The 27,803-nt window shown below is 40.8% G+C and overlaps 2 protein-coding genes across 3 annotated transcripts in view; both read left to right on the plus strand.

Moving 5' to 3' along the window:
- Positions 1-1,132: 1,132 nt before the first annotated feature.
- Cox7b (cytochrome c oxidase subunit 7B) lies at positions 1,133-7,883 on the plus strand. The gene is made up of 3 exons (NM_025379.2): positions 1,133-1,303; positions 5,012-5,136; positions 7,179-7,883. The coding sequence occupies exons 1-3, from the start codon at positions 1,264-1,266 to the stop codon at positions 7,254-7,256; spliced, it is 243 nt and encodes an 80-aa protein (NP_079655.1). The 5' UTR covers positions 1,133-1,263; the 3' UTR covers positions 7,257-7,883.
- A 4,773-nt stretch (positions 7,884-12,656) lies between these two features.
- Positions 12,657-27,803, plus strand: part of Atp7a (ATPase, Cu++ transporting, alpha polypeptide) — a 100,938-nt gene continuing 85,791 nt past the window's right edge. For both annotated transcript variants that reach the window (NM_001109757.2, NM_009726.5), the window contains exon 1: positions 12,657-12,812. The gene's annotated coding sequence lies outside the window, so the exon portion shown is untranslated. The remainder of the gene's footprint in view (positions 12,813-27,803) is intronic.

The raw sequence follows: 27,803 nt of genomic DNA on the forward strand, positions 1-27,803 counted from the left end.
GATAGAAGCTTATGCAGAATAGGATAGTCATTATGCATTGGAGTTACCTTTTTTTTTTTTTTTTTGCACACATCCCTCCTTTCCACTCAAGATACTTTTTTTTTTTAATTACAAAGGGAAAGCGGTGACTTTAAAGTGTAGAAATCTGGTATGCAGTGCTTGGATTAAATGATTAAGTTCATACTATTACTGAATGGGACATGCTAAGATCCTATACCTTTTGATAGGATGCTCTAAAAAGCAGAGTTTGATTTGTACATTATTTATCTAATCATGACACTAGAGAAGCTAAGGCAAAAGAATTGCAAATTCTAGGCCAGTCTGGGCTACATAGTAAGTTCTAGCCAGTCTGGGTTACATAGGGAGACCTGGCTTACACAGAGTTTCTTTTTTTTTTTTTTTTTTTTTATTTATTATTTATTATATGTAAGTACACTGTAGCTGTCTTCAGACACACCAGAAGAGGGCATCAGATCTCATTAAGGATGGTTGTGAGCCACCATGTGGTTGCTGGGATTTGAACTCTGGACCTTTGGAAGAGCAGTCGGGTGCTCTTACCCACTGAGCCATCTCACCAGCCCTACACAGAGTTTCTTAAGAAGATACATATATAGTATTCTTGCCAGATGCACATGAACTGGAATCCTTAGGGGAAAAAGGTCAATTGATCTCCCAGCACTTGGGAGGCAAAGGCAGGACTTTTTCTGTGAGTTCCAGGCCAGCTTGGTCTACATAGAGAGTTCCTGGTCAGCCAGGACTAAATAGAGAGGCCGTGTCTCAACTCCCCCACAAAAATTCCAAAAAAAAAAACCAATAAAGGTAAAACCAATTAATGTAGGTAATAGGAGACAGAATGTGAAAAATTTGAAGGGACTGTAATTGGAAGTGAGACACTAGATCCAATCCTCTGGAGTTTTAGCACCATTTTGATGCTGGTGCCTTATGTAAGGTCGGTGTCTCAGCTCTCCTTTGTAGAGTCCGAAACCTTTGTCCAAAGAGTTAACCTCCCTGCTTAGTAAATACTACTTTATGGAAGCCATCAAGCTTGAAACTACATTTCCCAAAGACCTTCCTATTTCCTCGCAGGAACTAGGATGACAATTTCTATAGGTCAACCCCTAAATCTCGCGACATCTCACCAATTCTCATTTGGGCTCCCTGCTGAAAGCCATTTTGTTTTTCAGGACGCTTTGCAAGGGTAGCTGGGGTGAATTTGCACCAAGGCAGCAGCATAGTCGCCGCAGTTCCATCTTCGTCTCCGCGATGTTGCCCTTAGCCAAAAACGCACTAAGCCGTCTCCAAGGTGAGCAGATAATGTGGGCGAGTTCTTTACAACACCCGGGATCCGGCTGTCCTCGTGCTCTTCTGCCCTCTTCCTCCGCCCCAAATCCTGCGGGTTTTAATTCTAGGTGCATGGTCCCCTGCGTGGTCTCCAGTCACTGGGAAGGGAAGCTAGCCATAACAGAGGTAGCTGTGACAGTGGCTTTATCATCCTGTCCTTGTGTTCCTAACCTCGTTATGCATTCTCTTTCTTCAGAGACCTATGATTTCCAGGAAGAACGCTTTGGCGGACACCTTGCTCTTTTAGCGATGATCTAAATTTTAGCTCTGGGAGTGTATTTACGTAGAAGAACTGATCTCCTACAATAACGGTGGTAGGAAACTAAATCTACCGCATCTGGATTCATAGCAAGGGGTTGAAAACCTTAAGCCTGGCAGCTTTGAAGAAGTCATCTGTAGATTATTAACGGAATATTAACTATAGCGAAAACAATCATGGTCATTTTTTTTTCCTGCTTTAAAGTTAGGCAAGTACGTGGAAACTTGAGACTAGCAGTATATATGGAAAATACACTGGACTGGAAAGAAAAAAATTCATTTTTGTAATTGCTTTACCCTGAAGGTGACCTTCAGTAATGTGAATGAAGGTGACCTTACACAATACTTACTTGCTTTTCTAGCCATGGATTTAGTTTTATTTTACCTTTAGATCACATGCTGTGTTCTAAGTACTGAAGTACTTTGGGAATAATTGAAAAAAAAAAAAAAGAAAGAAGCCCAACTGATCTTTCATCTGCTACAAGCTGTGTTTATTATTTCTTTCACTTTGGACAAATGATTTAGCGTTATAAACTTGTTTTTGTAAAACAGAGGTTAGTAAGTAATACCTATGTCAAAGACCATTAACCAATCTCTGGTCACTAAACTGGGTGGTTTTGTTTGTTTGTTTGTTTTTAATTTTATTTTGGTATAGAGGGGAGATCACTTGGTAAATCAGAGTGTTGAAACAACAGTTGTTTGGTAATCTCAATTTCTTTGATCTTTAAGTGACTTAGGGACTTTTAAAAATACTGTAGGAAAAGTTTTTTTATCATTTTTTTTTTTTTTTTGAGACAGGGTTTCTTTGTGTAGCCTGGCTGTCCTGGAACTTGCTCTGGAGACCAGGCAAAAAGATGATTTTTTAGTTTATTTTGTTGTGTTTCTGTTTCTCATACTCACCCTTTTAAATGTTCTGGAGCAGAATTGATTATGGAATGTTTATGAATTTGCTTATTCCGGCTGTGGCTGTTTTCTGAGGGAGGGTCTCAGGTACACTAGGTTGGCCTGCCATTTTAATCTGTAGCCAAGGATGTCTTCAACCCCTGATCCTTGGCCTCCATTTCCCAAGTGCTGGGCTTGACAAAGTCCTTCCCACCTTTATAGACCTAATTGTGTTTGCTTCTGAAGTGTTAGCAATCAAGTCTAGGGAATGTTAGGCAAGCACTACACCAATCCCGCTACATTTATTTCCCTGGGTGTGGCTGGTTAAAGGTGAAAGTGGAACCGTAAGTAAAGCAGCTAATATAATGGTTAAGGAATTATTAGGATTATACCACATAGAGACCATTGGTGGTGGTGGTGGTGGTGGTGTTTGTTTTGGGGGTGAGAGAGGATTTGATAGAATTTGAACCCAAAGCTCTGCCACTGAATCCAGGCTCTCCCCAGCCTGAAACATTAGTGAGGGAACAGCAGTTTTGTCTTACCCTGCAGCCCAGCCTGGCATGAAAATTGAGTATAGTTTTCAACCTTACCCTCCCAAGTACTGAGAGAACAGCTATGAACCGCTGCACCTCAATTCAACATTGCTTTTTCCTCTGTGTCTGTAAGTACCTTTAAAGACCTTTAAAACAGGGACTGGCGAAGTGGCTCAGCGGTTAAGAACACCAACTACTCTTCAGAAGGTCCTGAGTTCAAATCCCAGCAACCACATGGTAGCTCACAACCATCTGTAATGAGATCTGATACGTTCTTCTGGTGTGTCTGAAGACAGCTACAGTGTACTTACATATAATAAATAAATCTTTAAGAAAAGACACACAGTAAAGACCTTTAAAATAATGAGGTGGTGGTGTCTAGATTTGAAGAGAAAAACTATTGACTTTTTGGTATTTACCACTTTTTTCGAGTTTTATTCCTTAATAAGCTACCTTTATAACCTTGTTCTTCATCCAAACTTGATTGGCTCTCTGGTACAGTAGATCTATCTATCTCTGTCGATATTCCATTTTTCTTTTTCTAATTAATTAATTTTTATTAGATATTTTCTTTATACACATTTCAAATGCTATCCTGAAAGTTCCCTATACCCTCCCTCTGCCCTGCACCCCTACCCACCTACAAATCCTACTTGCCTAAATGCTGAGTTAATTCTACTTTCTTGTACAACAGAGATCATGTCTTCACATATAATACTCCCTTCTAGGCTAGAAATTACCTGATGATAAAATCTCTATCATAACATTTTTTCTACTCTGTTTTTTGAGACAAGGTGTCATGCACCGTAGGCTGACTCCTGATCCTCCTGCTTTTACCTTCCACGTGCTTGCCTGCTTATATACTCTTATTATATAATCAAAAACCTCATTCTTTACCAATTATTTTAAAATCCTGCTTACCATAGCTTGGGGGCATAATTTTAAGGTGATAAACATTTGATTTTTATTTTTGCTGTGAAAATTTTCAGTAATGCAGAAAAAAATGAGAATTGGTATGAAGAACATTTACCATCATGTGTCAACATTTTATTGTATTTTTAAATGTTTCTGTCCACGTGTCACTTTATCATTTTATTTCTTTTTTTTTTTTTTTTTTTTTTAAAGATTTATTTATTGTTATATGTAGGTACACTGTAGCTGTCTTCAGACACACCAGAAGAGGGCATCGGAGCATCGGATATCATTGCAGATGGTTGTGAGCCACCATGTGGTTGCTGGGATTTGAACTCAGGGCCTTTGGAAGAGCAGTCAGTGCTCTTACCCGCTGAGCCATCTCACCAGCCCCTTATTTCTTTTTTTAAAGACTTATTTGTTTTATGTATGTTAAGTACATTGTAGCTGTCCTCAGGCACACCAGCAGGGGGCATCAGATCCCATTACAGATGGTTGTGAGCCACCGTGTGGTTGCTGGGAATTGAACTCAGGATCTCTAGGAGAGCAGTCAATGCTCTTAACCACTGAGTCATCTCTCTAGTCCTCATATTTGTTTATTTTTTTGAGTTGGAGTCTTTAACTGGAGCTCAGGGTAGCCTAGAATTCACTGTCTAGCCCAGTTTGGCCTTGCACTTGCGGCAGTTCTCCTGTCTCAGTCCCCCAAGAGCTGAGCCTTCAGGTGTGAGCCTGGCAGTTGGTTTTACTTTCACAGCGCTTGAGAAGGTGCTTGTCTGCCCACCTGTCTAACCTTCTGTTCTTTCTTTCTTTGATTTTGTTTTGTTTTGGATTTTTTAGAGACAGGGTTTCTCTGTGTAGCCTTGTCTGTCTTAGAATTGGCTTCTAACCAGGCTGGTCTTCAACACAGAAATCTGTCTGCCTCTGCCTCTCAAGTGCTGGGATTAAAGATGTGTGCCACTACCACCTGACCACTTGTTCTTGTGGTTAACATTTAGTAGTCTGTGGAGTTGCTTTGCTTTCCTTATTGGCAGTTGTGTGTTTTTATTTTGATAACTGATCCATATACTTCTGTGTTCTTTTCTAAGTTCGAAGCATTCAGCAAGTGGTGGCAAGGCAGAGCCACCAGAAGAGGGCACCTAGTTTCCATGACAAATATGGGAATGCTATATTAGCAGGTGGAGCCATCTTCTGTGTTTCTACATGGACATATGTAAGTACTACTAGTTGATTATTTCTTCTGCAGTTCTAGGGATTGAACTCAAGGTATCACACATGTTAGGCAAGTGCTCTGTCATTGAGCTATAATCTCAGGCTCAGTGTTTTTTAATTTAGACATGTTTTAGTCTCATCTAGTCTATGAAAATGTTCAATTTCTAGTTAAGGAAGGATTGGAAAGGCCATCTGATCATCTGATCATCCACCCAATGTGTGTGTCTTCCTTTGCATTCAGCATGCATTCATCCTCTTAATGACCGGTAACAAAGTTTTTGTTGGATTGCAAGGCAGCCCTTTTCTGTCTTGTGTAACTGTAAGAAGAATCTTATTTGTGGAGCCCAAGCATGATGGTAGATGTCTGCAAGTATGAGGTTAGCCTGGGCTATATAATGTACATAGTGAGAGCTTACCTCTAAAACAGTTAGAATATTCTAATGTTGAGTTAAATATGTTCCCTTTCGAAATTTGTACATCAGTTCATTGCAGTAGAGAAATTCTGACTCATCATATTTCCATATGACGTCAGCTAAAAGATTGCTGTCATATGTTATAAAGTATGTGATTAACATTGACAGGGCTCTTGAAAACATCTATAGATAAGTTGGCCAGGTTTTTTGTTGTATAATTCCTGGAGTTTCATATTTTGAGTCACCTTCCTAGATATACTTCAGTGACTGGATTTCCTTCCAAAATTCTGTAGTCAAAGCTGAGGCACAAGCCAGTCTGGTTGGAGATACACAGCTGCAATGCCAGCACTTGGGGGGTTGAGGCAGATAGACTGAAAGAAGAGTAAGAGCAGCTAGAACTATAGCAAGCCTCAGGTCTGCTGAGGCTACATAGCAGACTTTTTGTTTCAAAGCAAACAACCCCCAAAACTCAAATGTAATTTTCTTGATAGATGAAATATACCTTGTTTCCATATTTTAGGGTTCTACATCTGTTGTCTAACAACTTATTTTCTAGTTAAAAGTCATAATTTTGGAATTTTAATAAATATATTTCTGTGTAAATGATACAGATGGCTGTGTGAGGTGGCACACATCTGTAATCCCAACAGTAGAGATACAGGAAGATCAAGAATTTAGGGACATCTTTGCTACATAACAAGTCTAAGGTAACCCTGGGCCACATTGAACCAAACCTGGCTCAATAAAACAAAAGGGATAATTCAACCCTTGCTTGAAATGAAATATACTATTAATATTAGTTCTGAGGATTGAACCCAGGGTCTTCTGTATCTAAGCATATTCATGCACCTTTAATGATCTGTACTTTTGCCTTGTCAGATACTGAAATAAATGAATTCTCTTAGGTAGTTATGCTTGACAGAAGCAATATTTTAGAGGGAGAGAAAAATATAAAATACAGTTTTTATAAAAAAAGCATTTATTCATTTTACATATACGAGTACACTGTAGCTGCCTTCAGACACATCAGAAGAGGACTTCAGATCCCATTACAGATGGTTGTGAGCCACCATGTGGTTGCTGGGAATTGAAATCAGGACCTCTGTAAGAGCTTTTAACTTCTGAGCCACCTCTCCAGCTCTAAAATATAGTTTTGATTTAAGAACAATTTCAAAATTCATTTCCTCAGTTTTCTAGCCACATTCCATCTGTGCTGTTTTGGGTTTGGGGGTAGTTGGAGACAGGGTTTCTCTGTATAGTCTAAGCTGTCCTGGAACTCATGCTGTAGACCAGGGTGCCCTCAAACTCAGAGAATTGCCTGCCTCTGCCTCTGCCTCCTTAGTGCTGGGATTAGATGTGTGTGCCATCAGACATTCCAACCACTTAACATCCAGATGTGGCCAGTGACTCCTATATTGGACAGTGCAGATTTAGAACATTTCCTTCAGCTCAGAATGGACAGCAGTTTGCTTTGATGGCTATGTAAATCACTATATCCTGGGTGACTTGCTGTTTATTGTTAAACTAAGGAGCAGACAAAATTTCTTTGTAATTTTGAAGATATAGTTTCCAAGTTGAGGATGTACTGTGGTTTAAATATGTATAACTGACAGCCTTTTAATTCTTACAGACAGCCACACAAATTGGAATAGAATGGAACATGTCCCCTGTTGGCAGAGTCACCCCAAAGGAATGGAGAGATCAGTAGTCGTGCCAGCTGGTACAATAATCAAGGAATTGTTTAAAACCAACTTATAAGTGAATGCCAAGTCAAAGAATCATGTACTCATTATACTATGGCAGATTGAAGAACAAATAAAGAAATAAAGTACCTTAACCTTCATTCTAGGCTTTGTTTTTTTCCTTTGTAAATGAAGCCCAAGCATGGTGACTTCTCATTTATTTAAGCTGTATTGTCTCTTAAAATGGCTTTTTACCCTATGAGGTGGTATGAGGGAAATCTATGATCAGGAGGGCACCTTTATAGTAAGCTGAAATTACAGAGAATGAAGAAATAAGCACAGAGCTGTTTTAGGAGCCCACTGGGTCATTGGCCATATAGGTTATGCTTACTGCCCTCTACCTCGTGGTTATATTTGGAATTGCCATTAGCTCCCTTCTGCTTAGAGACTGGACTGTCACCAAACCCAAGGGGATAGTGATCCTGTAATGATCCTGTGTGAACTAGGTTTGCTAAAGACTACCACCTCCTTACACTGTATGGCATATTCATCTGAAATAGGTGCTAATTTTTCAGCATAATCCTTAATCTTTAGGATCTGTCATACTTCCTAGTAATTTAACTGTTGCTGAAGAAATAAAGGCTATCTGTTAATCCTGGGTTTAAAGTGATAAGCTTTGATACTCATCGGCCTCTCCTGTTGTTTTTCTGTAATTCTAGCAATATTATATAACCTTTAGGTTTGAGGATTGTCCAGAGTTTAGTATAGCAATGAATTTCCTGTTTAAGGTGTAAACTAAACAAAATGTTAATTATATCACAAGTTCCATTCCTTTTTTTAAGAGCTGAAGTCTATAATTTATGGTGTTTTAATAAGCAAAAGATGTTTTTTAAAAAATATATTTATTATACATAAGTACACTACAGCTGTCTTCAGACACACCAGAAAAGGGTGTCAGATCCTATTACAGATGTTTGTGATCTGGTTGCTGGAATTTGAACTCAGGACCTCTGGAAGAGCAGTCTTAACTGCTGAGCCATCTCTCCAGCCCCCAGAAGATGGTTTTAATAAGCAGAACATGGAATTTCTGTTGCTTTTAGCAGTTTATCTGATAGGAATTTCATATTCTATTTACTAGAAATAGTTTTCAAGATTTATAACTATGTTATATATATATGTTTTCAAGATTTATAACTATGTTAATGCTGTTTGATAATTTTTTTTTCGAGGTAGGCCTTCTCTGTGTAGCCCTGGCTGTCCTGGAACTCACTCTGTAGACTAGGCTGGCCTCGACCTCAGAAATCCGCCTGCCTCTGCCTCTGATAACATTTAAGCTGGGTGTGGTAGCATATACCTTCAATCTCAGTACTCCTGAGGCAGGGAGGCAGGGAGGATCACATCGCAGTGGTCCAGGCTAGTCAGGCTCTGCATAGTTGAGACACTGTCTCAAAAAAGAACAAAAACAAAAAACTTGAAACATTTATTTGTTTGGTTTTTCAAGACAGGGTTTCTCTGTGTAGCCCTGGCTGCCCTGGAACTCACTCTGTAGAATAGGCTGGACTCAAACTCAGAAATCCACCTGCCTCTGCCTCCCAAATGCTGGGATTAAAGGCATGTGCCACCACTGCCCGGTAGAACTTTTTTTTTAAAGATTTATTCATTTTATGTATATGAGTACACTATAGACACACAAGAAGAGGGCATCAGATCCCATTACAGATGGTTGTGAGCCACCATGTGGTTTCTGGGAATTGAACTCGGGACCTCTAGAAGAACAGTCAGTGCTCCTAACCTCTGAGCCTTCTTTCCAGCCCAGTTTAGAACATTTTTTATGAGATCTGTAGAAATATTCAAACTAGTACTAATCCATCGAAATACAGATCAATCTGAAATGTTGATTAAACAATACATTTAACACCTTAGGTTGTATAGCTTTTGAGCTTCGAGCTAGCACTCATTATGATGAGGTAATAATGTACACTACGGTTTGTTCTTTTATTTTTTTTTCATTAATCACTACATCCTAATTGCCTCCTTCCAGTCCCCCGTCACAGTCCCTCTTTCTTGAGTTGTCCTTTCTGTCAGGTAAGTGATAGTTGTCAACTTCATGTGGCATTTTACATTTACTTATTTTGTATGTGTATGTGTGTGTGTGTGTATGTGTGTGTTGTATTGACATGTGCCACAGTCCACATGTGAAGGTCAGAGGACAATTCGCAGAGGACAACTTGAAGTGGGTAGGCTCTTTACCATGTAGGTCCTGGCAGCAAATGCCCTACCTTACTGACCCAACCCCCCAGCTTTCTTCTCTCTTGTACTTATTTTTTTTTTATTTTTATTTTTATTTTTATTTTTATTTGAGACAAGGTTTCTCTACCTTGGCTGTCCTGGAATTCCATCTGTAGACTGGCCTTGAACTCACAAATTTCCGACTACCTCTGCCTCCTGAGTGCTGGGACTAAAGGCATGTGCCACCACACCTGGCTTTGATGGGTGGTTTTGTTTTGTTTTTTGGAGACAGGGTTTCTCTGTATAGCCCTGGCTGTCCTGGAACTCACTTTGTAGACCAGGCTGGCCTCGAACTCAGAAATCTGCCTGCCTCTGCCTCCCGAGCGCTGGGATTAAAGGTGTGCGCTAGCACGCCCGTCTTCATGGGTGATTTTAACACTACCATGACCACTAGTAGAAATGAAGCAGTTTTGAAATGAAGTTGAGTTTTGTCCCTACAATATTGGAACCTTGTTGCTTTCCTGCTTCATTCAGGCAAGTTCTACCTTTAATTAAACTGTTTGTTATAACTAACACATTACTTTGGATTTTATAATTACCTGGAGCTGGGAGGTCACTAAATTTCTCTGTTATGCATTTCTGTAGCTGAAGACTTGAGATAGCTTACCTCAGAAGCACTAAGCAATCCTTTAAGATTCCTTGAGGGACTATGAAATACTGTTAGATTAAGATGGATACCGTAGGTCCTGTTTTTAACTTTACTCTGAAATGGAATTATGTATTTTCTATTTCTATGGCGCTGGACTTAACAGACAGTTGTCAGCCTTTCTGGGAAGTTCTCTTAACGGAAGAGTCATTTTCTCAGGTCCAGATGTTATGGTCTTACCTGGTGACTTCATTAAGGATATGTTGATCCCATATTGAAGGAATTTGGAGGTGTTTAGTATTTGCTGAACTCCCAGCAAACCTGAAAACTTTCTAAAGACATTGCCTTATAATGGTTCATTCAATATAGTAAACATGAAAAGAATATCAATATGCTCAAGTATTCAGAGAATAGAGGATGCAGGCAAAGATGATACTTTAATGAGGCTGTGAGTGACGGGTAAACCAGTGTCTAGATTAACTAGAGGGATAGCTGACTTGCTATTCTGATTCTCTAAAGCTTATTTTCTGGTTCCCCCATCAAATGATTTATTTAGTTTTTTAATTTTTTAGTTCCATGACAATTGTATTGAGGGAAAATGTGTCCCAAGTGGCCAAATGTATGTGAATAGTGATGTTCTTTTAGTTCAACACCAATCATTTTGCACCTATAACTCAGTTTGCTGATATTTGGGAGCCCACTTATAAGTTGCCTTAGTTTCTTTTTAAAATGTAATTTTAAGACTTCACTCTCTCTGTTCCCACATGTTCCCAGCTGGCCTTTCTTCCTGTCTTTCTCACCACCCCCCTTTCACTGCCTCTACCCCTCTTCTAAGTCCTTCCTTCCACCACAATAAATCTTTATACTAGAAAAAAAAATTTAAATTATGTGCACATGTGGCTGTAAGTGACCTCAGTTCAGAAGAAGGTGCTAGGCGCCCCCCTTACAGGAGGGCATGGAGTTACAGTTGTTGTGAACGACCCATTATTGTACTGAGAATTCTGGAGTTTTGGTTTTTTTTAGTCAACACAGAAATATAGGAATGTGTTTTAGTTTTAATCCCAGACGTGGGATATGGAACTGCTTCGCAGTATCCACAGCAGCTGTGCATGATTTGCCTGGCACTCTAGCAGAAGCATGGTTTTGCCAGCTGCAGATAGTTTCTGTGATTGTGTGACATTTGGCATTCTGGGTATATAAATGCTAGTGCCCCGATAGATTGGTTTGTGGTTGGTAGTCTTTCAGGAGGTTTGGTTTTGGTTTGTTAGTGGTTGTGCTCACAGAAGAAATAAGAAAGAAATTGGTTCCAGGGATCTCTCTCTCTCTCCCCTCCTATCCTTTCTCTCCTATCTAGTGATAGGTGGTGAAACAGGGATTGGGGAGTTGGGGGGATGATAAAGGATGGGAAATCGAAGAGCCCACAAAGTAACAACCCAGCTACACATTATCACACTGTGAATTCAGGGATCTGAACTTGGGTCTGTATGTGCTCTTAGCCATTGAGCCATCGCTCCAGTCCATTTTTATTTATTTTACATGTATTTATTTGTGGGTGTGCTCTATGTACTATCCCAAGCGTAAAGACCAGAGGACAATTTGCGACAATTTGTGGGAGTCCTCTCCCTCCACCAGGGATGGAACTCAGGTCAGCAGATTTGGTGGTAAACATCTTCCTGCAGGGGATTAAACTCAAGGAACTGCCAACCCCGTTGAATGATGTCGTTATGTTTTATTTGAGAAAATCGTGTGTGTGTGTGTGTGTGTGTGTGTGTGTGCACGCGCGTGTGTGTACTACATCATTTATGTGGGTTTAGAGCTCAGTTTACAGCAGCAGTCTATCATTTGGGTAGATTTATTTTTTTTGTGTATGGATGTTTTGTTTGCATGGACATCTGTGCACAAGTAGGCAGTGCCTTAGAAGGCCAGAAGAGGGCATCGATTCCCTGGACCAGCTGTTGTGAGCTGCTTTGCATGGTCTGGAAGAGGAGTTATTAATGCTCTTAAATATTGAGCTATCTCTTCAGCCTGGAGAAAGTTTTCTTTGAGACAGGCTCTTACTCTATATCCCAGTATGGCTAGGAACTCTAGGCTGGTTTCAATTCATCTTCTTGCCTTCCTTTCAAGTGCTAGGATTACAGGAACAAGCCACCCCGCCAAACCACAATGCCATTTTTCATCAGAGGGATGAGGGGGAAGTTCCTGGTTCTGATTTTTCCTGTCTGGAGTTAGTTTAGTAAGTAAAGACGGTTTGCCAGGTCTATGATATTTTATGCTGGCAAGGACAATCTATGGGTGGTTTATGGCAAGCCCTCACTATTCAAGTACTTTCCCTCCGTTTTGTTGCGTTTGTCTTAGGCACTGGGGTTGGGAGCCTAGGCGACTGCAAGCGCCTAACTTTACATCTTGGCTGAGAATGCATGCGTGCACCAGGGGGCGCAAGGAGCTCCCGGCGCGTGCTCCCTTTCACGTGACGTGGACCATTTCCCTAGTCGGCCCAGCTTCCGGGCCCTGGCATCGCCCGGAAGTGGGGGCCTCGGAGGAGGGCGGGGCGACTTTGTGGGCTGGGAAAGCCGTCGAGGGAGGAGCTGCCGCTGCCTGCGCCTAGACTCTTCTGTGTGTGCGAGCGCGGAGGCTGCGTGCTGGTCAATCGCTGCCGCCCTGCGCCCTGCGGAGCTCCAGAGCTCGAACCCCAGCCCTGGAAACCCAGGTGAGTCCCAGAGCGGCTTCCCATCGGCGACTTCACTCTTTTGTCAGTTGTCTGTACGATCTAGGATGGTGAGAAGGTCACCACTTTAAGCTGGGGCAATCTCCAAACTCCTTCACAACTCACATATTTAACCACACTTAGGCTTTACCCTCTCAACCAGGGCAGAGAAAGGAGGCTGGGACCTGACCTGTGCCACTTTTTTTTTTTTTTTTTTGTACTCTCCTGGAAGAGAGTATTTTGATCATCTGTGGCCTGTGCTAATTGTGGACACGAGAAGGTCTGAACCGCGCACTGGACTTCTTGTGGACTGGGATCTTTGATTAATGACATCTCTTTCTACTTTAGAAAATGAGGTTCCGAAGACCACCATCACTGATTAAATATTTTTCTAAAACTGGGTATTTGGCTTCTTGTCACGCTCTGGGAGCATAAACTAAACGGAGGCTCGTTACCCCTTTTTGTTCTTTGTGCTCCATTTCCAGTAAAGTTACAGCCATCCCTGTCCCACCCTGCGCCGCTTTTCTGAGGCTCTTCCTCTGCCCCTTTCTCCTCCTTTCTCCCTCTTTTAAGTGCTGGGGGTTGAATTCAGTGCCTCCCACATGCTGGATTGTATCTTCCTTTTGACTCTTTTTGTTGTAGATGCTGAGGTTATTTTAAACTCGGACAACACTCATGCTTTTACAAGCCAATATTTTCCTAGGGTCTGAACTTTGTTTTAATTATAGCCTCATTACTTAGTAATACGGCTTTGTATTGAGACAGTGTGTGCAGAACATTGAATTAGGTGTGATATTGAAGTGAGAGAGATGGGGTGATGTCAAATTAAGACAGTTCCTGGACTCAAAAGAGTTTGCAATCAACTGAATCGAATTTGGTCAGGAAGACTGTGGGTTCTAGCAAATAATTGAATAAACAACCTAGATTGTTTCTACTATCCTTCTTAAAGAAAGATTATTTTGAAGAGAGAGGTTTTAGTTTTTTTTTTTTAATTTTCAAACTTTCTTGTATCTATGGTAGTGAAGGTTTTGTTGTTGTACCTGAGTGTCCCACAATGAAGTAGGAAAAGAAAAGAACACACAGTCATTTAAAATCTCAGTAACATATATTACAACCAGGAAGTGTTATAAAGTTGTATGGAAAGAAGCACTAGAGCTGTGTCTGGAACAGTGAACAGGACTTAGCTCTGTAGGGGTGGAGGAATGGGGGGATAGTCCAGGCACAGAAATACTGGTGAGGGCACTGTACATACACGTCTCTATTTCTAATAAACACGCCTTTCAAGATTTCAAGAGGGAACAAAAAGAGTAAGGTCTGCGGAGGTAGTTTGGTGGTAGAGTTTACCCTTCCATGAGCAAGGCCCTGGATTCTATCCCTGACACCTTGAAATAAAATCAAAACATAAAAGAAGTCATGAAGGATAGTCATATAGAACTGTTAACCCACCAAAAGCCTACATGTAGAAAAAAATGGGAATGATAAACGCAGTTAATGTATGAGGCTTAATGGGAATATAACCTGCAATGTAAAAGACACTAAAGTAAGTAGGTAGCGGTCCTGTGTGGGAGCATGCCTTGCTGCCCCCTTGTTGTGTTTTTTTTGTTGAGCCTCAATCAGTTTTTAATTCTGATTGACTATTGTGTCTTAGTTTAAAAAAAAAAAAGGCAACTGGGTGTGGTGGTATCTACCTTTGATCCCAGCAGTGAGGAGGCAGAGGCTGGTAGATCTCTTGAGTGCAAAGCCAGCCTGGTCTACAGAGTGAGTTCCAGGACAGCCAGGGCTACACAGAGAAACCCTGTCTCAAAAAACCAAAAAAAAAAAAAAAAGTTGGCAATGAATAACAATTTTTAAAGCCAAAAGTTGTTCCAGTTTCCCCTCAAGGAATCCTTGCATTTCTTCTCCAAATTGATTTCTCTCTCTGTCTTGGTAATGTAATAGAAACTCTTCTAGCCAGTCTTAGATCTCGGTTTGTGGCACCTAGCCAGGTTAAACAGTTTTCTTCTGAAGGATAGGTTAACATCTTTGTTTCTTAATGCAGAAGGCTGCTTTCTTTAAAACAACAACAACAAAAAGTAACAGGCAGTGATGGCGCACGCCTTTAATCCCAGCCCTTAGTAGATAGGGCAGGTGGATCTCCATGAGTTTGAGGCCAGCCTGGTCTACAGAGTGAGTTCCAGGACAGCCAGGGCTACACAGCGAAACCCTGTCTCGAAAAAACAAAAGAGAACAACAACAACAAAAAGAACTGATTTTTCTCTATATACTATATTCAGATTTGCTTGTCAAAATATTATTTGTAAATTTTGACATTACAGAAAATGAAAATATATTCATTTTTGAACTAGGGAAGTAAATTGTCAGAGATATTTGTCTGAGCTTATCCAGTTCTTAGTATATATGAAAATCATATTTTAGAGTTTTCTCCTAAAATTCCTATTACTTATCTTTATTAAAGGGACAGTCCAAGTTTTCCAAGTATTTTTGGTCTTAAAAAACAGGGTCTCTCACTACATAGCCCTGGCGTGTCCTTTGAAACTAGGAGATCATGCCTGGTGCTCTGGAGCTGAGGTTACCAAAGGTTATGAACTGACTTACCTGCCATAGGTACTGGGATCCAAACTCAGCTGAGGAAGTAGAATCCATCTCTCCAGTCCCCCCCAACCCCTTTGTCTTTTTGTCTTTTTGTGGTGGGAGTTCTGTATGAAGCCTCAGCCGGTCTGGATCTTGTTATCTAGATCAGTCTAGCTTTGGATTTGACAGTGATCTTTGACTAGACCTCCCTGAGTACTAGGATTGCAGGTGACCTTGCTTTTTTTTTTTTTTTTTTAAAGAACATTCTCCTCTGATTAACATCCTGTCAGAAAATGTTATTTTTGACATTTTTATTCATTTTTTTTGAACATGTGATATGTTGCGTGGCTGCCTGTATGCAACAGCTCTTACGTGGTTGTCAGAGGACATGAGGCTTGGTGGCAGGCACCCCTACCAGCAGGGCCATCTTGCAAGCATGTTATGTTCGTTTTTAGACAGTGTTTTATGTAGCCCAAGCTGTCCTTGGATTCCCATTTCTCTTGTTTCTACCTGCCAAGTGGTGGGATAATAGGTCGCAGGGTTTTGTTATTAAACAGAGATCTTCCCAAGGACACAGTAAAAATAAGAATGAGTCAGATAGCTGGTACATCATGGCGAGTGGTTCAGTTCAAACTCGCATTCTGACAACTCTAATTCTTTTACTTCTTGTTCTCAGTCTGTAGCTTGACTTGATGTGATACAACTTATTTCTGGCTGTGGTGGTATATGTTTAATTTGAAGCACTTGAGAGGCCAAGTTAAGAGTTTGAGACCAGCCTGGGCTACATAGCAAGACCAAGAAACAACAAAACAAAACAAAACAAAACAAAACAGAAAACTTGCAAACTCAATTTATTGAGGGAATATGGCAAGAAAAGAAGCAATATTTATTTCCAATTTGTGTTAATTACAGAGTGGGTGCTGTGTTTCTGCTTTCATGTTGTTTGTCCTGTGTGGTCAGCAAATTGATTTCCTCATTTTGTGAGTTCAAGTATGTGAGAGAGCACACTGATTTTCACAAATACTTCTTTTCCGCATAGAAACGAGGATAAAATATTCCATTTTGAATTGATTAAGTGGGTATCATTATACATTGCTTGATTGTTTGGAATTGTACAGCTATATCTAGGGAATTTGAAAAAATTACTAATATTTCTGTAATTACTGTAGAAGTGAAATTTTTCCAACATATAATCAAAGGTGCATTTAAATGGATTATTTCACATGGCAGGAGTTCTGTTTTAGCCTGGCTATTTACACTTGATGATTTTGTTCATTAAAAAAAAAGTATGTGTTTGTTGTATGCTGTTGTGATTGCTACTGTTCCTGCATGTGCAATTGATGTCACAACTAAAGCAGACAGAAAAGGAAAAAAAAATGAATCACTTCCCTTTTCTACTCTTGATGGACAGATTGCAGAGTTCTATGTGCCTTTTGCCATTAGGAAGAAACTAGTTTCTGTGCTTTCCCCCCTGCTTCCCCCCCCCCCCATGTCAGTCACTGTCCCCCCCCCCCATGTCAGTCACTGTTTCTCTCTCATTTTTTTTTTGGTGGTGAGTATTGAATCAAGTCTTCAGGTCCATGTTAGCCAAGTGCCTCTCCACTGAGCTCCAGCCACACTTTCCTTCCTCTCCTTCCTTCCTTTCCTTCCTTCCTTCCTTCTTTTCTTTCTTTCTTTCTTTCTTTCTTTCTTTCTTTCTTTCTTTCTTTCTTTCTTTCTTTCTTTCTTTTAAATTTTATTTAATTTTTTTTTTTACAGTCCAGGTTTTATCCCCTTCCCAGTCTCTTGAGGGTTAGGCCCCCTCTTTTCCCACCGAGTCCAGACTCGGAAGTCCTCTGCTGTATATGTGTTGTGGTCTCATATCAGCTGGTATATGCTGCCTGGTTGGTGGCTCAGTGTCTGAGAGATCTCCGGGGAAATCTACATTTTATTTATGTATGTATGTAGTGCTGGGAATTGCACATCCTAGACAAAAGCTCTGCAACTGAGCTATATCCCCAGCCTCAGTGGTATTTATTTATTTATTTATTTTTGAGAAAAATCTCATTATGCAACTGCATCTGGCCTGAAAGTCACTATATAGCTCTGGCTAGCCTTAAACTTGTAATCCTGTTGCCTCAGCCTCCCAAGCACTAACACTAAAGATCGGAGCCACCATGCCCATCTTCATTCTGCTCTCTTACGGGTTCCTCTGATCTGTGCTACATGCCACTTAGGAGAAAGAAGAATTGAAAGCGCTTCAGTTATGACCCGAAAAACCACCATAAAAGATCAGGACAGAGTAAAAGAACTGAAAAGTTGAGAGGCCTCTCTAAAGAAAACTCTCAAAACTCTGTAGGAGAAATTTGTAGTCACCAGTATGACAATGTGTCTTAAAAGTGGCTCCGAAGAGGTTTGGATGTAGCTCTGTTGTAGAGCATGTGTTTACCATGTGAATTTCCCTGCTTCCAATCCTTGGCACACAGAGGAGGAGTTGACCCTACAGCTAACTAAGAGTTACAAAGAGCTCAGTTGTTAGAGTTCCAAGTGTGTGTGATCGCCTTTGTGGTGGAATAAAGGAAGGTATCTGACATTTGCTTTGAGATAGGATCTCCCTAACTGGTCCAGATGGTCCTGTAACTCACTGTGTAACCCTGGCTGACCTTAAACTTGAGATCATCCTGCACTTGCCTCCTGGTTGCTGGAATTATGGGTATGGACCACCACTGCTATGCCTGGAATGTCTAATTTTTCTGTTGATAAAATCATTTGCTCTAAAAATGATGGCAATGTTGATTGTTTCTCCTCTTTTGTGTGATGCTAAATATATAACCTATTTTATGCTACACAGATACTCTCCTGAACTCCAACTCTAGTAGAATTCTTCTTTATCAATAATAAGTTAGTATTCGATATTAATTATTGTTAGCATATTAGTAAGCAGATGCTATAAAGTTTGGAGTGTAATTATTAACAAATATATTACTAAAATAGTAATATTTTATCATTTGAATATAGTTCATTGATTTTGATTAAAATATTTTCTGATATTTCATTTTTGGTTATTTTATTTTTATTTTTATTTACATGTGTGCACTTATGTATGCCATGCATGTCTGAATAATTATGAAGTCCAGAGGGCTTTGGATTCCTTGGAGCTAGAGTTACAGAGACTTGTGACCTCCCTGATATAGATATTGGGAAGAGTTACAAGTGCTTGTAACTGCTGAGCTATCTCTTTAGATATCTCTTTTAAAAATATTTTATTTTTATTTATATGTATATGTCTCTGTGTGTATGTGCACATGTCTGGAGGTTCCTGAAGAGGCCAGAAGAAGGCATGGATCCTGGAGCTGCATTTCTGGATGGTTATAAGCCTCTGGATTTGGTTTCTGGCAACTGAGATCTGGCCCTCAGTAGGAGCAGTATGAGTTCTTCAGTTACAAAGCTCTTTCTGTACCTTTTTGGTTTTGTTTTTGTTCTTTTTTTGAGACAGGGTTTTACTTCTGGCCTAGCTTGCCTGGAACTTCCTCTGTAGCCTGCTTCAGCTCCTGGGTGGTAGGAATGCAGGTGTGAGTTAGTGTAGCTGACTTTCGTTTGGTTTGAGACTGGTTCTTGTGTAGTCCAGGCTGGCTTGGAGCTTGGTATGTAGCCAAGGATGACCTTGCGTTTCTGATCCTCCTGCCTTTACCTCCCCAATATTGGGATTACAAGCATTACTGGCTTCCTATTTCACTGTTAATTCTCCTGTTTAAGTTTTAGTTCCAATTTATAGCCACAGTATCTTGATAGTGGCTTTTAATCACAATTCTAAATACATTTTAATGGATCAATTATATATCTTCAAATATTGTCCATCTAGAGTACATACATTTCTAGCTGGGTCTATTAATTTGGGTCATGAAAACCGTGTAGTCTTCAGATTTTTTCCTTTTGCTTTTTGATAATGAGTTTTATTTTATAGTCCACGGTCGCTTAGCACTCACCATGTGCTCAGGATGGCCTTGAATTGAGTGGCATCCTCCTGCTGTTGTGCTGCCATTATTCTCACACATAGCTTTTTCTATAGTTGTAAATCCTTAAATCCACTCAGGGATGATTGCCAGTAGGAGATTTATTTTTTCTATAGTATAATTTGATCTTTAGTGCAAAAGTATGATTAGAATTGTGGAAGAATTTGTTCACAGTGGTTATTAAAAAATAAAACCCACAATTTCCCATTTCTTAACTTTTGAACATGGGCTAAGTCATAGGATCGAGAGTCTTCTTGTTTATTTAATTTTTAAGACGGTGTCTTCTTGTTTGTTTATTTGTTTTTGTTTTTCATTTTCCGAGACAGGGTTTCTCTGTGTAGCCCTGGCTGTCCTGGAACTCACTCTGTAGACCAGGCTGGCCTCGACCTCAGAAATCTGCCTGCCTCTGCCTCCCAAGTGCTGGGATTAAAAGTGTGCATGCTATCACTGCCCAGCAAGACCGTGTCTTAGTATGTAAGCCAGATCAGCCTTGAACTTGGAATATCTTAACCTCCCCAGTGCTGGGGTCCTAGGCACGTACCACTAGGCACGTGCAGTACTTTGTGATAGAGCTAGAACAGCTTGGTTTGAAAAATCAATCTCACAATCTGTCTGTTGTTTGTACTTTGGTAGGGGTAATTTTTTTTAGGTTCTGAGGATGACGCTGGGGCTTTGTACGTGCCAGACAAGCTCTGTACCCTTGGACTGAGTTCCCAACCCCAAACTAGATAATATGTCACAAGGGCAGATTTTATTCCCAGACGTAGCAGGTGGGTAAGTTGGAGTATAAAAGCACTTAATATTGGCTTCAAAGTCATGCTCTTACTTAGCATAAAGGAACAGAAATTTTGTTGTCATTATTTTAAGACAGCAGTTTTGCTGTGTTGTCTAGGCTGGTCCCAAACTTCTCAGTTTAAGCAATCTTCCCACTTCAGCCTCCCCTGTCACTGTGGTTTCAGGTACCCTCTACCATGCCTAGTTAAGACTGACTATCTATCTATCTGTCTGTCTGTCTGTCTGTCTGTCTGTCTGTCTGTGTTGAGACAGAATCTTACTATGTAGCTTAGGCTGGCTTACAGGCTAGGAAGTATGACTTAAGAATACCTAGGTAAGCCATGAGTGCTTATGCATTCCTGTAATACTAGCAAGAGGATCAAGAGTTCAGGCCCATGTTGTAGCAAGTTGGAGGCCAGCCTATATGATATTAGAGCCTGTCTCAAAAAAATTCATGTATACAAGAACTGGATCTGGTAGCTCACCTTTAATCCTAGCATCTAGAGGGCTCTGTCAGGAAGATTTCCTTGAGTTTGAGGCAGACTTGGGCTAAATAATGAGTTCCAGGCTACCCTAAGCTACAGAGAAAGACCCTCTGCAGGAAAAGTTGTGATAGCTCATTTCCTTGTTACTTTCAAACGAATTTCAAAAGTAAGGACACGTAGTTTCCCTTTTCTTTGTCAGTATCTTACAATGGAGACCAAGCTGGCCTTAAACTCACAGAGATCCTCTTGCCTTGCTGGTATTAAAGGCATGTTCAGCACTACCAACATGTTTTCCTATCTTTAACAGTAAGCCTTGTTATACTTTACTATTTATATTAAAGGATAGAATGGAACTATTCTGAAAGAAAGTACAGTAGAACTTAGTAAACAAGTAGAGATTGGAACATTCCCAGATACATTTCTTGGATCTGTGGATGTATTATTCTCCTAATATGTTATTTGTTGTAAAAGTAATTTTAGCAACCTATGTAATAAAATTCTAAATTATAGCTCTGCTCTATTATCAATTTAGTAGATTACAGGAGTTATATTCTAACCAATACTAAGCAATATGTAAATTCTACATAATTTCATAGAAAAAGGAGAGCATTTTGGGAGGAGCCAACAGTGCACGTACTGTGAACATGGCATCTTGGAACTCATGCTAACTAGCAGGTGACATCATCATGATGCAGTCATCCTGCTTCCCTACCAAGAAAACCTGTAACAATATGCTTGTGTAATCAGTAAGCCACAAACGCTGGAGCTTCAAGATTTTACAGATAATTTCCCTAATTACTAAATGCTGCACCACAGCTCTGCTTAATGAGGTTTGAAATAGAAAATGTCAGCAAGAGAAGAGGCCTGGACATCTCTAACATAGTGTGCAAAAATAACTCTATTCTTACCAAGTTGGGTGTGGCTGGGATTCTCATGCAGTATATCCTTAATGTAGGGAATGTTTATGGTGTGCTTCCTGTGTCTCCAATTTTACTTATATCCTGTAAGGTAAGCAGAGATTTACAAGGTGTCTTGCTCCAGTGGAGCCTCGCTAGGGAAAGACTTTATTAAATGCAGAGAAATGAAGTATTAGGCTGTGATACTGGTTCTGAGGTATTTGGAGTTACAAAAGCAAGTGAGTAGGAGTGTTTGGCATGCCTGTTCATAGTGGAGTAGGACTTCAGTTCCTTTACTTACCCAACAGTGACTTACCTAGTAGCTGCCCTGCTCTCCAGAGTATGCTAGTATGTATACCAGTAGACACAATTCTACCTATGTGGACTTTATAGGTGAGTCAGTGATCCGATTTACATATGAGAAAGTATTCTAGATGAAGGGACAGAAAAGAATGAGGAGATTGAATACTGTGTGGCTTTCAGTGAAGGACTTGCCAGGATTTTATGTCAATACAGGACATTGAAGGTGAAGGCTTTGGGGATTGTTTAAGTCTGTGGGTTCAGTGTTTTAGAGAGCGTGAGGAGTATGAACTTTGGAGTCATACTGCTTTGGTTTGGTCTTATCTCTGATTTGTTCCCCAAGTGTTGAATATTTTGTAAGTTTTCTCAAGGGTACAACTTTACAGACATTTGTGTCAGGTGACTGGGGTCGTTAACCCAAGTGGTTTTAGGCTAATCAATATGTAAACAAAATGCCAGTGGGAAGTCTTAGAGATGAGGATACACAGAAGGAAATTAGGTGAGGAAAGAGAAAAAGCTAGGCTGTGTGGCAAGGCTGCCAAGCATCTTCAAGGCAAAACAGTATATTTGACTAGTCTTTCCACATTCCCCTCTTGAGTTTGGAGATAGGGTGTCATCAATTCATGCTGTTTTCAAACTAGCTATGCAGCTGAAGATGATAGCGACCTACTGATCCTCGTGCCTCTGTCACTTGAGTGTGTATCACCATGTCTGCCTTATGTGCTGCTAGAGATTGAATCCAGGGCTTCACACCGGCTAGGCACGGGCTCTACCAACACACACCACTACAGACCCTAGCCCTAGTTTTCTTTTCTCTTTCTGAGAGAGGATCTCTTTCTGTAGCTACGGCTGACCTCAAACTCCTTATATAGTTTAGGGTGGCTTCAAACTTTACATGCAGCCCAATCTGTCCTTAAACTTGGCTCTGCTCTGGCCTCAGCCTCCTAAGTGCTAGGATTACAGAGGTAGGGAGTGGGGTGTGTGTGTGTGTGTGTGTGTGTGTGTGTGTGTGTGCAATCAGCCCTAGCTGATTCAGTAATACTATGTTTCTCTTTAGCAAATAGAAAGAGAAGCAACAGCTACTTGGCCCATCTTTTTGAGAGCTGCTGGAAGTTGTTCATCTTGTCAGTTTCTTTGACAGTGGGGATGGGGCCCAGGCACTCATGTGAGCTGGGCCAGCTGTCTGACGCTGAGATGCACCCTCAGCTCTGGAAATGCAGATTATGTCCTGCATGTGAAACATGTGCTCAATTTTAGATTATCTTTCATAATGGAAGCAACTGGCCAGACCAGTTGTGTCTTGGTTTTCTGTTGCTCCTAAACATAATTTTGGATAGAGGTTTATGGAGAAAGCGCTGTTTGTAACCTATGTTTGTTTTCCTGTTGCCTCATGCATGCCTGTCATGACCTGCATTTTCCCACTTTTTTTTTCTTTTGTTTTGTGGAGTCAGGGTTTCTCTGTGTCGTCCTGGCTGTCCTGGAACTCACTCTGTAGACCAGGCTTGCCTCGAACTCAGAAATACCCCTGCCCCTACTTCTGGAGTTCTCGGCTTATTTTCTCATTTTTAACCTTTGGGTTTGATGTAAGGGTTTTCATATTCTAGAAAGGTTCGATACTACTGTCCTGGAACTTTTTAGTTCTTTTCCTCCTCACCAAACTGGTAGAAATGATGGTGTAAGATTACCTTTGTCGGGCTGGAGAGATGGCTCAGCGGTTAAGAGCGCTGACTGCTCTTCCAGAGTTCCTGAGTTCAATTCCCAGCAACCACATGGTGGCTCACAACCATCTGTAATGGGATCCGATGCACTTTTCTGAAGTGTACTGAAGACAGCTGTAGTGTACTCATATAAATAATAAATAAATCTTTTTTTAAAAAAGATTATATTTGTCAGTCCAGTCTTTTGTTATGATCATCTCTCTCTTTGTTTAGCAATTTATTTCTTTGATTTTATGTTTTGAGACAGGTCTCCCTATGTAGCTTTGACTTGCTCTCTAGTCCAAGCTGGTCTTGAACTTTTGATATTCTCATAAATCTGCCTCCCAAGTGCTGGCTTTATAGACAGTTGAGCAGCAATGCACGGGGAAAGTGGCTTTGGGCCTGGTTTTGTCTTTGTTTTTGACACAAGCTCTTACACTATATTCTAGGTTTGCCTAACACTCACTGGGTAGATCAGACTAGCCTAGAACTCACAGCAATCCCCTGTCTCAGCCTACTGAGTGCTGGGATCATAATTGGGAATCATATTTAATATGAGGAACTGCTTCTTCACTTCTAATTTTCAAAAGCTGAGTAACATAGGTTTATTAAGAAAACATGAAAAAGAACTCTTGAGGAGGGGCTACCAGGAAGAAATACCCAGCTTCTGTAAAATGTTGTAAATATTCCTTTGTGTGTATACATATCCATGTGCCATGTCATATGTGTGGAGGTCAGAGAACAACTTAGAGGAATTAATTCTCTTCTTCTTCCCTGAGACTCTCGTCTAGGGCGTATGACAGGAAAGGGATACATCAGAGAGAAGGCACTGTTGGAACCAGCTTGGCGCAGTCAGGAGCTGAAGTTTCTAGATGTGCCAGTAGATCCTGATCTGCAAGTTTGAGATGCTCTACTTTCTCACTGTTGTGCTCCATGAACCCCCAGGACATGGGATTATGCAATGGTGGGCCTGAAAGCTGCTCAGGCCATTCTTTCTTCAGGCAGTTTACCTACTGTGTACTGACAGGCAGGAGGAGTCCTGCCAAGGTCGCCATTTGGATCTTTTCCTTTCCCATCTTAAGGTGCCTTTTGAACCCAACAGACAATCTTTAGGTGTTTGTGTGAGAATTTCAAGAAGGTATGTCCATTTTCTTGCTCTCTTTAGTCTATACTCCCTAGTAAAATGACAGTGCCTGCTCTGTCTAGCATGAAGGTTATAAATGTCAAGTACAATAATCATATGTAAAAGACTTTGTAGATCATAGTGTGTGGCGCAAGGGTGAGCTGATATCCACTTTGGTTATATTGTGTAGTAGTGAGAGGTGCCCTGGCTTCCAGCAGAGTCTGGGGTTTCTCTTTTAGTTCTGCTCCTAACATACCAACCTTGAACAAATTAGTTGGCCTTTCCAGACTTTGTTTATTCATCTCTAAGTTAAAGTTGATAATGCCTTCCCTATCTATCTGCAAAGTTGCAGTTTGTAAATTTGTATTTCTCTCTCTCGCATATTACATCCCATCTGCAGTTTCCCTTCCCTCCCTTCCTCCCAGCTCTCCTCCTTTCTTCCCTCTCCCCCAGATCTCCTCCTCCTCCATTTCCCTTCAGAAAAGAGAAGGCTTAGTGATATCAACTATACACAGAAGAAAAAGATGCAATAAGACTAGGCACATTCATTCCCTTAGTAAGTCTGGACAAGGCAACCCGATAGGAGGGAAAGGGTCCCCCAAAGCAGGCAGAACAGTCAGGGACAGCCCTCCAATTCCTACTGTTAGGAGTCCCACCAGAACACAAAGCTGTTCAGCCAGAATGTCTGTGCAGAGGACCTAGGGCAGACCCGTGGAGGCTCCCTGGTGGTTGGTGTGGACAGGTGACTACTGTACTTACACGTTTTCAGTCTTGATCAGTTTATCTTTCTCTGTGCTTATGTGTCCACATTGAATTTCTTGTATTTATACTGACTACTTACTTTTGTTTTGTTTTGCTTCGTTTTGTTTTGTTTTTTTGAGACAGGGTTTCTCTGTGTAGTCCTGGCTTTCCTGGAACTCACTCTGTAGACCAGGCTGGCCTGGAACTCAGAAATCCGCCTGCCTCTGCCTCCCCAGTGCTGGGATTAAAGGCGTGTGCTACCATGCCCGGCACTATTTACTTTTTTAAAGAATCGAGTTACTTCTTTTTATTTTGTCTGCATGTATGTTTCTGTTATGGCGTCCATCCCTTGCAACTGAAGTTATATACAGTTGCTGCCATGTGGGTGATGAGAATTGAACCTGGGTCCTCTGGAAGAGCAGCTGGTGCTCTTAACTGCTGTGCCATCTCTTTGGCCCCTATAGTCACACCACTTTCAATTGTATTTATTTCTAAAATTTACGTGAAACTGTTTTTAGCTCTACCCTGTGTGTATAGTACCCTCGGAGGCCAGAAAAGGGCTCAGAATCTGCTGGGACTGGAGTTAAACTTAGTTGTGGGAAGCAAATTAATATCCTCTGCAAGAGAAGCAAGTATTCCTAATTGCTTTTCCAAGTCACTTCACTTTCAAAGGGGAGTGTTGTCAGTGAGAAAACACTATGCAAATTTAGTTTTTAGCGGGAACTTGTTAGTTCAGCATGTATATGTATGTGCAGTATTTATCAAAGGTGGAAAGGAGAGTCTTTGCACAAAAGCACCTTACAGATTTATTTCAATCCAGGCTTTGTAGGATATATTTGTGTTCCCAGCACTTTGGTGGCTGAGGCAGAATTGTGAGTTCTAGTCCAAGCTGGGCTGTAGAATGTGTGACCCTGTCTCCAAAAAAAAATCAAGATGAAAGACACTTTTGTTTTTGTTTTGTTTTTTGAGACAGAGTCTCGCTCTGTAGCCTTGGCTGTCCTGGAACTCACTCTGTAGACCAGGCTGGCCTCCAACTCTCAGAGTCTCCTGCCTCTACCTCCCAAGTGCTAGCATCAAAGGTGTGTGCCACGACCCCCTTCAAATAGTTAACGGAACATACTAAACCAACATTTAAAATTGAGTTGTAGCTTTGCTCCCCACAGGGTTTTAGAATCGAAGTGCCCATCCTAGGGCTGGGCTCTGGGGCTCTGGGTCTGATTGCCTGCACAACAAAAAAGGTGACTCCTCCTTTAAAGCAAAACTAACTAAAGGCAGGAATTGACTTTGTGAAAACAGCTTATCCAAATGGGGGAAAATCGCTTTCTCTTAGGTCAGGTCCATCTTTTACACACAAGTTATCAAACGACAGAACTCAGGAGTAGATTCTGGACAGAACATTCTTCCAGTAAATCATGATGAATTTGCACTTTTTTTTTTCAGTGTTAGAGTTTGAATACCATGCATAAGTTAGACTCTACCGCCCTGAATTTGGACTTGAAATACCCTAAATAGTAAGCATTATTTATTTATTTGTTTTTTGTTTTTTGTTTTTTGTTTTTTGTTTTTTGTTTTTTGTTTTTGAGACAGGGTTTCTCTGTGTAGCCCTCGCTGTCCTGGAACTCACTTTGTAGACCAGGCTGGCCTCGAACTCAGAAATCCACCTGCCTCTGACTCCCAAGTGCTGAAATTAAAGGCGGGAGCCACCACCGCCTGGCTAATAGTAAGCATTATTATTAGTGATAATTTGTCTTGTTCTGCTATCCCCACCCTGAGACAGGGCTTCTCTGGTTCTGTAACTTGCTTTCTATACCAGGCCGACCTTGAACATAGAGATTCTCTTGCCTGCTGACTGCTGGGATTAAGGGAGTACACTACCATGCCTGGTATTGATTTCTTTCTTTTTAAATAGGTTTTTCTGGTAACTAAGGTTACCATAGTGAAACAAGTGCACATTCAAGACAGATGTGTTACTAGAGTCCTCGTGCTGTCCAGTGCTTCTAGACTTGTTCATGCAATACTTTCCCCATATCTTTGTTAGGCAGCATCTTCTGACTTCCTCCTCCCCATTACCAATCTCTGAACATTTGATTTTGTTGATTCTGAGCATAAGTAAGATTATGGGATATTTTTCTTTTCTGTGTTTAGCTTACTTCCTTTGGCAAATCCCCATACTTCATGAAGGACATGGAAAATGGTAAATACTTTACTTTTTAAAATGAGCTTAGCTCTTCCATTGTATACATGTTCTGTGCATGATTTTTGTCTTTTATGTTTACTAGCATACAGTTGTTATACATGAGGATTCATTAAGACAGTTTCATACCTGTATTATAATGCATTGTATTAAATTCCTCCCCTCCTCATTCATTCTCTCTTGTCCCCTGTCAGTGTTGCAGATTCCTTTCTCTTCCCAAT

The sequence above is a fragment of the Mus musculus genome, chromosome X (genome assembly GCF_000001635.26).
Source record: "Mus musculus strain C57BL/6J chromosome X, GRCm38.p6 C57BL/6J".
Lineage (NCBI taxonomy): Eukaryota > Metazoa > Chordata > Mammalia > Rodentia > Muridae > Mus > Mus musculus.